The 12,352-nt window shown below is 42.6% G+C and overlaps 1 protein-coding gene across 5 annotated transcripts in view; it reads left to right on the forward strand.

Moving 5' to 3' along the window:
* LOC144607177 (PWWP domain-containing DNA repair factor 3B-like) overlaps nt 1–12,352 on the forward strand; it is a 52,622-nt gene that overhangs the window by 7,696 nt on the left and 32,574 nt on the right. For 3 of the 5 annotated variants that reach the window (XM_078423845.1, XM_078423848.1, XM_078423844.1), the window contains 5 exons: nt 1,013–1,101; nt 1,956–2,026; nt 4,597–5,853; nt 9,657–9,791; nt 11,904–11,974. In XM_078423845.1, the coding sequence (XP_078279971.1) occupies nt 1,013–1,101; nt 1,956–2,026; nt 4,597–5,853; nt 9,657–9,791; nt 11,904–11,974 (1,623 nt within the window). The remainder of the gene's footprint in view (nt 1–1,012; nt 1,102–1,955; nt 2,027–4,596; nt 5,854–9,656; nt 9,792–11,903; nt 11,975–12,352) is intronic. The other 2 variants (XM_078423846.1, XM_078423847.1) reach the window with 2 other exon arrangements.

Consider the following 12,352-nt stretch of genomic DNA (forward strand, 5'->3'; position numbering starts at 1 on the left):
TGGATGTGCACACCTTGTCTCCTTGCTCCATGATGATCATGTGACAAGATCAAATTGTTTTCTTCAGCCTGGCTGTCATCACTACACTCTGATCCCATTGTTTGGATGGCTCGGTCCCTCCCTAATCGTTCTCCTAATTTCACTGTTCGTATCTCTTCGTTATCACCTCCTCCACAGCCAACAGTAGACCTTTGCTCTGATTTGTTCTGTACCTTTTCATATCTCTAGTTTGAAGAAGGGTCTTGACCCGAAACGTCACCCATTCCTTCTCTCCCGAGATGCTGCCCGACCTGCTGAGTTACTCCAGCACTTTGTGAATAAATACCTTCGATTTGTACCAGCATCTGTAGTTATACCTCTAGTTTCCCTCTCCCCAGGCTCAGTTTGAAGAAGGGTGTCGACCGGAAACATTACACATTCCTTTTCACTAAGATCATTTATATTGTAAGAAAATAACTGCAGATGCTGGTACAAATCGAAGGTATTTATTCACACAACTAATTACAGTAAATTTTGTACAATGCAATTTAAAACTCTTCCATTTCAACCACTTGTCCTACTTATGCCGCGAGATCTGCCAAACAAAATCGAATGCAAATGCAACTGCATTTCAGGTCTTCGTGTGTACAGTGACAAAAAAGTAATTCTTCTTGGCTGTGATTCTTTTTTCCCCAAACAAAAACAACATAAGCAATTGGCACAGTGACGAAGCGGTGAATTTGCTGCCTTACAGCGCCAGAGACCGAGGTTCAATCCTGACTACAGGTGCTGTCTGTATGGAGATTACACCTCTCATGGTATCCAAACTCATTCCTTGATCGGTGGGCCAGAATTCTGCCTAGTAACTTAACCACCATATTGATTGTTCAAGACTACAATGATAACTTTTGCTCACTTTTAGAACTTGTCATAGCCACAACTCAAAAGTAGGATTTCTTTCAAGCATTACATTTTGAGTGCAGTTGATGAATGTATAACGTTGCCCATATTTGTTTCCTTTTTTTAACAAAAGATACTGCTGAAGTCTGGCATTTCTCCCAGTGGAACACCCGAGACAAATTCAGATTGTGTAGATGTCCAAATAATATGCTTGGATAAAAGGCAAGTTTGGAAAATAAAATTTGATTTTGTCAATGCAAATGTTAACATGGTCATGACCATTTAATTATGCTGTGTTTAGAAAATGTGATAATCGTCAGGATTTATTTTATCATTGTGCCTTGTTTTCTTCCCAATATGACAAAGTTGTGTTCATTTCTCAACTACACTATTGTGCTCTGACATTAAATAGATTTTAAATAGAGGGGCAAATATTCTCCTGGTGTAAGGTTTTGTAAAAAGGTTATGCATTAGAGTACGGGTGATGGTTATGTTATTAAATTTTTAGGTACTTTTGTTCATTGTTAGTGGACAATAGTAGAATAATGCAAAAATAGGAAACAGTCTTCTGCTTAGTAGTGATACTAAGCTAATCTAACCTTTGGGCCAGATTATTGCCCAATAGGATGGTGAATTATGATTTTATTAGTCTTCATGCAGTGACAATTTGAAAGGTTTCTCATCATCCACTGATTAAGAGAATAAGCAATATGTCTTTGTGATGGTCGGATTTCAATTTGGGAATGGATATTTTAAAATGTTGCATATATGTGGTGATGCTACTAAGCTAATATGATTTTTACCAATCCATAGGCAACTTTTTCACAAGTGCGATATTCCTAATTGATCGCTTCAATCATATGATCAATTTGGAAGATTATTTCCAAAGTCACAGGCTTTGGAAGGATAAAATCTCTAATTGTGTTACTTCACGTGGAAACACAGAATTTCATTTAACCGCCACAAAGCTTCACTGAAATTCCTAATGGCAATTTGGTTATCCTGAGTTTAGTGCTCATTTGTCACTATATTAACCTTACAAAACCATGGAGTATAACATTAATTTTGTATTTTAGATTAAGAGTTAAGTGCACAGACACAAGACCATTTGAGGAAGAACAAGCCAAAACCATTAGTAGCGGATTAGGTGAGTCTTCGATCGTGAAAAGATGCTACCATAGGGAAAGCCATAATTATAATTTAGAATATAGAATATACAAATGCTTGAAATGTAACGGACTTAATTTTGAAGCTTAATTTGAAGCTTAATTATTGTTTTGCATGCTTTTGTTTTGAAAAGATCTGCATTTCTCACTCTTTCACAACCTTTGGATGACCCAAAGTGCTCTGCAGCAATCAAAGTACTTTTGAGATGTGCTCATACATATTCCTTCCAGTAATTCACTTTGTTCACATCAAGCTCTTTCAAAGATGTGAAAATGGGATACTTTACACCCACTTGAAAGCATAGAGCCTTCTGTTTAATGTTTCATTTGACAGATATCTGCGCTGTTGTGTCAATCTGGCTCTTTGGGTTCAGTCTTGGGATGATAGATGCAGCATGGAAACAAGCCCAGCCAGTTCACACTGACGATTCTACCACCTTTTTACATTAGTTTCATTTTGATTTAAGTCTTTGGCATGGGAATGTTGCCAAAATGGCTTTCAAATTTAAAACCTTTCAATGCAACGCTCCAATGTGTTTATGAGGAAAATTTTATTAACACCTACAACATTCAATTTGTGGAATTAATAATCTTAAGCACCTTTGCTATTATGTACCAAGGGAGGGGAGGAGAGGAGGTGGTGTCCGGCATTGCCGATTGTCCGTTATTACCAAATGAGGTGGGTGAATTTTAACTAGTTTAAGTTAATAATAATAATATATTCCTTTATTCATCCCACACCAGGGAAATTTACAGTGTTACAGCAGCAAAGTGGATAGCAAGAGATCATTCATTATAAATATAAGTAAAGACAAGGATAAATTGTCATCAGTTTACTGTGTATTCCTTAACGGTTACTGTTGACTCGTCTGCTGGGAGCAGTGCTGGTTGTGCAGTCTCACAGCAGCGGGAAGGAAGGACCTCCTATATCTCTCCTTCATGCACTTGGGGTGAAGGAGTCTGTCATTGAAGGAGCTACTCAGTGCAGTGACAGTGTCCTGCATGGGGTGGGAGTCGTTGTCCAGCAGCGATGTTAACTTTGCCATCATCCTCCTCTCTCCCACTGCCTCCTCTCATCCTCCTCTCTCCCACTGCCTCCTCTCATCCTCCTCTCTCCCATTGAGTCGAAGGGGCAACCCAGGAAAGAGCTGGCCTTCCTGACCAGCTTGTCAAGTCTCTTCCCCTTTGCCGCTGAGATGCTGCTGCTCCAGAAGACCACTCCATAGAAAATGGCTGATGCAATCACTGTGTTGTAGAAGGTCCTTAGGAGTGCCCCCTGCACTCCAAAGGACCCGAGTCTCCTCAGCAGATAAAGTTTGCTCTGGCCCTTTTTGTATAGCGTATTGGTATTTTCAGTCCAGTCCAATTTATTATTGAGGTCAACACTCAGGTACTTATAAGAGTCCACCCTCCCGATGTCCATTCCATGGATGTTCACTGGTGTCGGGGGGACCTGGCTGCGCCTGCGGAAATCCACCATCTCCCTGGTTTTTCCTGCGTTGATCCGGAGACGGTTCCGCAGGCACCAGTCCACAAACTCCTTGATCAGTTCTCTGTACGCCCTGTCATCGTTGTCTGTGATGAGGCCGCCAATGGCAGAATCGTCAGAGAACTTCTGTAGATAGCAGTTTGCAGAGCCGTGCCTGAAGTCCGCGGTGTGGTTGCATTGTTCACTGAGGAGCCCCTGTGCTGCAGGCCACCATGTCCAAGGATTAGTCCTTTGTCCTCACATTCTGTGGTCGGTTGGTGAGGTAATCTAGAATCCAGGATGTGAGGTGGTGATCCACTCCTGTGCGCTCCAGCTTGCCCCCCAGAAGCCCTGGCTGGATGGTGTTGAATGCACTGGAATAATGCACTGGAATAATAAAGTCGTTTGGGAAGAAACATTGCAGTGGGGCGGGGGGTGTTAAATCAGGGGGAATTCACAAGAGTTGTGGGGTCCCCGACCTCGCACGCGGTGTGCCAGGGACAGTGCCCGTACTAACGACGCCTTCACGCTGTTTGCGCGTGGTGCCTGTGGTGGGCAATGGCAGCTTCGCTCCGTTACCAGTTGATGGAGCCATGCATTGCCAAGGAGACACGGGTGCCGTGGGCGCTCTGTACCTGACACCTCAGGACCTCGCTTTGCGGCAGTCGCTGTAAACTTGTGCCCAATGCAACGCTGTTCAAGTGCGTTCTTCTGCTCGCTCTCTCCCCGGCACCGTCTTTCTGCTGCGGGCCGCTCGACAGCCGCCACCATGAATGGGCACCTCGGTCCACTATAACCAAAATCCGTCATATAGAGGTCTGTAATTGCAAGAGTTTACTGTACTTAAATGCAAGTATAAATATATCATTATTATAAAATTATAAATATCTTTTATTTCAAGATAGATTCTAACTCCCAACTTGTTCTGTTCAAAGGACCAATGTTTCTTCGCAAATGTATACGTTTTCCAACAGCCACCATAAAAGATTTTAATTTCATTTGTTTTAGAAGAAATAAGATGTTTTGCAGCTTTATTTCTCCTTTTGTGATCAATATCACTTTTCTTTCCTTTTTAAAACACAGTGTATAGAGAACACTTTACTCATGAAGAAACTTTGGAGGAATTGACTTACAGGAAGGCACTTCGAATTGCCTTGAACATTTTAGCTGGCGATGACTCCCATCTGCCTCCAATGACTATAAAAGAACCTGTAATAGCAAACACTGGGATTTTTACTTCGGAGAAGCTTAAAAAGAATGCATGTGCTTTCAATTCTAATGGAACACAAACAGCTTTGAAGCCAAATGGATTACATTTGCCTCAAGAACAGGGGAGCATATGCACTCGGCAAAGTCACAGGAGAGCGTCTTGTATTAAAAATACTCCAGAAAATGAACAAACAAGAACGTGGACTCGATCATACACATTAAACCAGTCTTCAATTAATTTGAGAAGCATTGCCGAAAAGTCAGGAGGTGGTTGTGTGGAGAAAAGAAAAAGAGGAAGGGTGAAAACAGATATTTGTCATCCCCAGAAAAATACTTCTAAAAATAGTTCCCCACAATATGAACAGCCATTACAACCTATGAAATCAACACCAGAAAAAAATAGATCTTCGGTAAAAAAACGTGAAAGATTACGAAAAGAGGAAAAGTCTTCAATCCATGCCTGCAGTCCTACAGTCTCTGGAGTAAAGAAAGATCAAAATGGAAAAGTTAAAAAGAGCAGACAGAAATCAAAGGTTTGTAAATCTACCCCTGAAGGAAATACAGATTATTGCCCATCCAATTGTAAATCTGAGGAAGTTTGGGCATCTGGCATTTCTTGTAGCTATTTAGAATCTACTCCGAAACGTGGGACATGCGACCACGTTGGGTCACACAAATTCCCGCGCCTTTTACGCAGCCAAAGAAATATTCCGTTTGAAAAGAAAAATGATTTGAGCCAAACTAGGGAAATAAAGCAAAACAAGAAACGAGGGAAAAAGTGTGCAGAACCTATGGAGTGCCTTAATGCCAGCGAGACTTCAGCTGATTTGGATGCTAATGTGAAATCAAGCAACGAGCCAAATGTAGACTCATTTGCAGAACAAGGGAGTCCAGAACAGCATTTTATGAGTACTATTTTTGGGTTGCCTTTGGATGAGCAAGTGAGCCCTATTAATGGATGTAACCAGAAACATAGTAATATGGACAGCCCTCATACAAACTGTTCTACTGCTGAAATAAGTAAGGAGGGAACATTCAATGCTTCATCCATTACCAAAGAAGAAGGAACTTTATCCAGCACATTGCTGCAAACTCATCTTGGCTCATCGTTGTTTGAAATCGATGAAGTGGGTAAGGTTATCTCTTTCTATTGTGACATTCATCTTCTTTATATTCAATCAGCAACATAGAAATCTGAATGTTTGACTAAAAATTACGTTTCTTTTAGGATGTTTTACCTCTTTTTACATGAAGTTAAATTACTTTTAGAAAGTATATTGCGGTGGATTAGAATAGTAAAATTGCTTATCGAAATGCAGCTTCTCCGATCCATTTACACAATCAATAGCAAACATGTTGGTTTAACTGTCGGATTTTTTAATTTTTTAAAGTAGACTGCTAATCGTTAGCCACTAATAACCATTGGGCATCACAGAGCAGTTAAAATGAGATTTGAGAATTGGGAAATATAAGTGCATCTTTGTATAGCAGTAGAAACTAGGAACTGCAGATGCTGGATAATACTCAAAAGGGAACAGTGGTAGAATAACAGTGGGTCAAGTAGCATCTCTGGAGAACATAAATAAGTAGACAGACCCACACAGCCCGTTTTTACCTTCTCACCAAAATCCACAAACACAACTGCCCTGGCAGACCCATTGTTTCTGCCTGCTGTCCCAAGGAAATGATTTCCATGTACCTCGACTCTATCCTATCCCCCCGGTCCAATCTCTCCAGACCTATGTCCAAGATACCTCACATGCCCTTCGTCTCTTTAATGACTTCTGCTTTCCGAGCCCCCACGCCTTCATCTTTACTTTGGACGTTCAGTCATTCTACACCTCCAACCCCCACCAGGAATGCATCAAAGCCCTACGTTTCTTCCTCGACCGCAGAACCATCCAATTTCCCTCTACTAATACTCTGCCTAGCGGAGCTGGTCATCACCCTCAACAACTTCTCCTTTGACTCCTCCCAAATCCAAGGTGTAGCTATGGCCACCTGCATGGGCCCCAGCTATGCTGTCTCTTTGCAGGGTACGTTGAACAATCCCTGTTCCAGGTGTACACTGGCCCTATCCCCAAACTCTATCTCCGTTACATTAATGACTGCATCGGTGCTACCTCCTGCACCCATGCAGAACTCATGGACTTCATCAACTTCACCACCAATTTTCATCCTGCACTTAAAGTTACTTGGACCATCTCTGACACCACCCTCGCTTTTCTTGATCTCACAGTCTCCATCACAAGAAATAGACCATTGACTGACATCTATTACAAACCCACTGACTCCCACAACTATCTTGGCTACACTTCTTCCACCCTGCTTTCTGCAAAGACTCTATCCCCTACTCCCAATTCTTCTGTCTACGTCGCATCTGCGCCCAAGATGAGGTGTTCCATACTAGAACATCCGAGATGTCCTCATTGTTTAGGGAACGGGGGTTCCCCTCTCCCATCATCTGAGGCCCTCACTCGTGTCTCCTCGATGCTCCGCCCTTGCTCCCCCTCACACCTAGTCGTAACAGAGACAGTCCCCCAGTCCTCAGCTTCCACCCCATCAGCTGTCGCATGCAACACATAATGAAATTTCCACCACCTCCAACGGGATCCCATCACTAGCCGCATTTTCCCATCTCCAACCCTTTCTGCCTTCCACAGAGACCATTCCCTCCACAACTCCCTGGTTAACTCATCCCTTCCCACCCAAACCACCCCCTCCCCAGGTACCTTCCCCTGCAACCGCAGAATATGCAACACCTGTCCCGATACCTCCTCCCTCGACTCTGTCCAGGGACCCCGACAGTCCTTTCGGGTTATGCAGAGGTTCACTTGCACCTCCTCCAACCTTATCTGTATCCGTTGTTCAAGATGTTGACTCTTATACATTGTCGAGACCAAACGCAGACTGGTGGATCGTTTTGCAGAAATCCTTCGCTCAGCCCGCCTGAACCAACCTGATCTCCCGGTTGCTGGACACTTTAATTCGCCTTCCCATTCCGACACAGACCTTTCTATCCTCAGTCTCCTCCATTGTCAGAGTGCGGCTGAACACAAATTGGAGGAACAGTTCTCAACTAATGAAGGCCAGCATGCCAAAAGCCACCTTCACCACCCTGTCTACCTGCAATGCTAGAAACAGAACTGTACGGCAAAGGAACAAGCTCTTTGGCTACAATGTCTGAGCCGAACATGATGCCAAGATCTCATCTGCCTAATCTCATCCGCCTGCACGTGATCCATTCTTGGCATATCAATGTGCCTATCTAAAAGCCTCAAATGCCACTATCGGATCTGCCTCCACCTGGTGGAGAAATCACTACTTACCTCATTATCTCCCTGTTGTGGTGGTGTTTAATACATGCCCTCATCCAGCCATTGAAACTTTGTGTTAGTTTCCAGTTGGTAATTGGGACCACACGATCACATATTGGTTCAATGAATGTCACAGCCATGAAAGTACAAGAACATTCAGATAGGATCAGGAGTGACAAATGTGGCTATTCAAAAATGTCATGACAATCAACTGCATCTTCCCTCTTGATCCTTAACAGTAGTTCAAAAACAGACCTGTCAGCCTTGAATATACCTAACGAATCAATCTGCAGCTCTCTGGGTAGTTAATTGCAAAGATTTTCAAACTTTCAAACTAAATCCATCCTATCCATGTATGTGTCTAATGTTTCTTAAACGTTGCAATAGTACCAGCCTAACTATCCTCCGGCAGCTCGTTCCATACACCCACCACCCTTTGTGTTAAAAAGTTACCCTTCAGCTTCCTATTAAATCTTCCCCCCTCACCTTAAACCTATGTCCTCTGGTTCTCTATTTCCCCCACTCTGGGCATGAGACTCTTCGTCTACCCGATCTGTTCCCCTCAAGATATTGTACACCTCTACAAGATCACCTCTCATCCTCCTGCGCTCCAAGGTATAGGATCCTAGCCTGCTCAACCTCTCCGTATGGCTCAGGCCCTCGATAACATCCTTGGAAATCTTCTCTGCTTGAAGTGTTTGGACCATAATCCAGTTGGACCTTTCAGTTCAATTGTAATTATTTTCTTAGCCTGTCCATGTAGGTTCCCATTATCAAGTTGTCCGCTAGATTTGGTCTTTCCACGTGGATCCATGACTGGCTTCCTCTCATCCTGACGTTTCCATTACATTAATGGATTACCGAGATCTGCAAATATGATAAAATAGCTGGATGAGGGTTAGCAGAATATTATAATTCCTTCTGCTTTCCTATTTTTAGCAGAACAAACATTGGTACTATTTGAAGTCCCACTTTTATAATTAAATCTTGTTAAATCAATCTTCAGATGCTGCTTGACTACCAAGTTTAGATTTTTTAATTTAGAGATACAGCGCAGAAACAGGCCCTTCGGCCCACCAGGTCCGCGCCGCTCAGCGATCCCCGCACATTAACACTATCCTACACCCACTAGGGGCAATTTTTACATTTGCCCAGCCAATTAACCTACATACCTGTATGCCTTTGGAGTGTGGGAGGAAACCGAAGATCTCGGAGAAAACCCACGCAGGTCACGGGGAGAACGTACAAACTCCGTACAGACGGCGCCCGTAGTCAGGATCGAACCTGAGTCTCTGGCGCTGCATTCGCTGTAAGGCAGCAACTCTATGATTGCGCCACCGTGCCGCCCTAAGTTCTTCTCGCGGTTTTTATTTACTGCTCCAGATTCCAGCATCTGCAGTCTCCTGTGTGTCTCCAATATAAAAGTTATCTTGAATTTCGCGATTAGGTCTTTGTTTATTTCCCATTCGTACTATTATAAGGTTCAGCTTCAAACCCAATTAGATCTTGTAGCGTGACCATGTCAACATTTGCAGGAGGATCGGATTGTGGATATTTTGGGGGTTCACTCAAATAGTTTACGGTGAATTAAATGACAAAAGTGCTTACTTTATGCAGGAATACAATCCTCTTTATTGTCAGTAGAGTTTAGTACACCAGACTGCCTTTCAACAAGCCCATTCACAGAAGAGGTTATGGAGGAAAAAGAGGAAGAGGATGATGAGAACCTTCCGAGCATACTGGTGCACCAAGGTGAGATTTGTAACTCCAATTCTTTGTGTATAAATAAATTATAATTTCAACTTTTTCTCTCATCTCTCACGGTTCACCATGTCCTGGGGGCTGACAGAGTAGAATTTGTTGTTTGATATATTAAAGTTTCAAGGCATATTTTATATAATGGAAAAGTGATATCTAAGCAATAACTACTGTTATAAGTTCTGGGAGCAGAATTAGTCCATTCGCTGCATCAAGTCTGCTCTGCCTTCAATCATGACTGATCTGTCTTTCCCTCTCAACCCCATTCTCCTGCCTTCTCTCCATAACCCCTGACATCCTGTTAATGTCAACCTGCTGTTTAATATCATCCCATTTTCATGAAACAAGTGTTTTTTTGCAATATTCACATCTTTTATTTTTTTAAATGAAGCGTTTTTCTGTATTAATTAGGCTGCCAGATTGGTATTGTACTCTAGTCGGATTGTATGCAAGTCATTCAGTCCACAATACATTAAGATCATGACTAATTTGTACCATGACTCTTACTAACTCGAAAAATATATTGTTCAGCGGGTCATGCAGCATCTCTGGAAGACATGGATAGGTGACTTTTTGGGTCGGGGCCCTTCTTCAGCCCCTCTTACTAACCTGGTATTTATTCACAAAATGCTGGAGTAACTCAGCAGGTCAGGCAGCATCTCGGGAGAGAAGGAATGGGTGACGTTTCTTCAGACTGAATAAGGGTCTCGACCCGAAACGTCACCCATTCCTTCTCTCCCGAGATGCTGCCTGACCTGCTGAGTTACTCCAGCATTTTGTGAATAAATACCTTCGATTTGTACCAGCATCTGCAGTTATCTTCTTGTACTACTCTTACTAACCTGCCTTTGTTCCATGTTCCTTAATACCAAATGTAGTTTTGATCATTTCTTGGTTTTGTTCAAGATTTAATTTAAACTTGAAAGAGTCTTGTTTATGACTACAACAAAGCACAATATTTGGAATGGAATCCTTTCTACTTTATTGTCACATGTGACAAGCCACAGTGAAATTCTTTGCTTGCATACCCAAGGTATGCAAATAGTGAACACCTATGGTGATGACAAAGTTACAAAGTATCCCCGCCGGCTCCTCCCTTGTCGTTACCCTCCCCCACACCGGTCCCCTCACGCTGGGTCCTCCATTGTTCTCCCCCCCCCCCCCCCACGGCAGTTCCCCCACGCTCTCATCGACCGCGGGTCTGGCCTACTTCTGCTTTTAAGATGTCTGAGTGACTGGTCAATGAAAACGTTTTTCTTCACCAACTTCAATTCCTTTCAAAATACTAATTTCTTGCCATCATTTATCTATATTCCCGAGGATGAAAGCTAAAGTTATGAAATTTGTGGATAAACAATATCGCAGTCAGATGCAGATCAATCACCCCAGAGACTTATTTTCATTTTTCATATGTTCCCCTGGCCCTGTTAGAGGACAAAAGAGCAGTATAAGAACATATGGAATAGAATACAAAATTCCTGGTGTGGTTCTCCCAGGGCTCTATAATTACGGTTAGAGGTGTTTAAACTTGGTCTCTATCCTCTTGCAATAAAGGCTTGCATAATATTTACCTTCCCGATTGCTTGCTATACTATCTTTCTGTTAGCTTTCAGTGATTTATGTACAGACATATTGAGAAGCCCTGAACACCAACTCCTTTCAGCCTCTCACTGCCATAAAAAGTTCTACCTAATTGGATTCTTATTTTCCACGTTATATTGCATTTTCCACATTCTCTCCCGTTCTGCATCTCCAGAAGCCCATCTGCATCATCCTCACCAACCACGGTTTCCTCCAGCTTTGTCTCGTATTTCCCAAGCTTTGTTTGCTGCTCTCGTGTTACAGGAAAGTCTGATAACTGGCTGCAATAGAATTTGGTTAGTGCATCTTTAAGTGTCCTAAAATTATTAACTTTTGGATAATAAAATCCCGAAATAAAAATAATTGAGATGCCTCGAGATTAAGATTTGGAAGAAAAACAAAGAATTCAAATGCTTTCTCTTTAAAAAAAAAAAAAGTTGATGGAGTTTAATTAGTGTTTTCATGCCATTTTCAAACACTGCCAAATTGAAAGCCAATTAATTTCTCTTGTGTTTACTTCTGCAGAGCAGTGGTCCGTCGCTGAAGGAATGTTGGTGTGGTGTAAATTCCAAAAGTACCCACATTGGCCTGCAATGGTGAGGGAGAAATTAAATCACAGCACCAAATTAATGTTCTAAACTTGCGTTAGAAATCTATGCTTATTCTGAAAAATTTGCCACGTGTGTCAATAGAATACAGAATACCTTTATTGTCATTCGATACCGAATGAAATTCATTTGCCAGCAGTCACAGAGCAAAAAAAAAAGAACACAAGACACAACCCCAACACAAACATCCATCACAGTGACTCCAAACACCCCCTCACTCACTGTGATGGAGGCAAAAAAACTTCCTCTCTCTTCCCCATGCCCCTCCCACGGAGAGACAGCTTGACCCCTACCGAGGCGACTGACCCTCGCAGCCCCCGCAAGGAGATGGAAGGTCCCGCGGACGAACCGCACCGGGCACTGGAA

Source organism: Rhinoraja longicauda, chromosome 28 (assembly GCF_053455715.1).
Source record: "Rhinoraja longicauda isolate Sanriku21f chromosome 28, sRhiLon1.1, whole genome shotgun sequence".
NCBI classification, from domain to species: domain Eukaryota; kingdom Metazoa; phylum Chordata; class Chondrichthyes; order Rajiformes; family Arhynchobatidae; genus Rhinoraja; species Rhinoraja longicauda.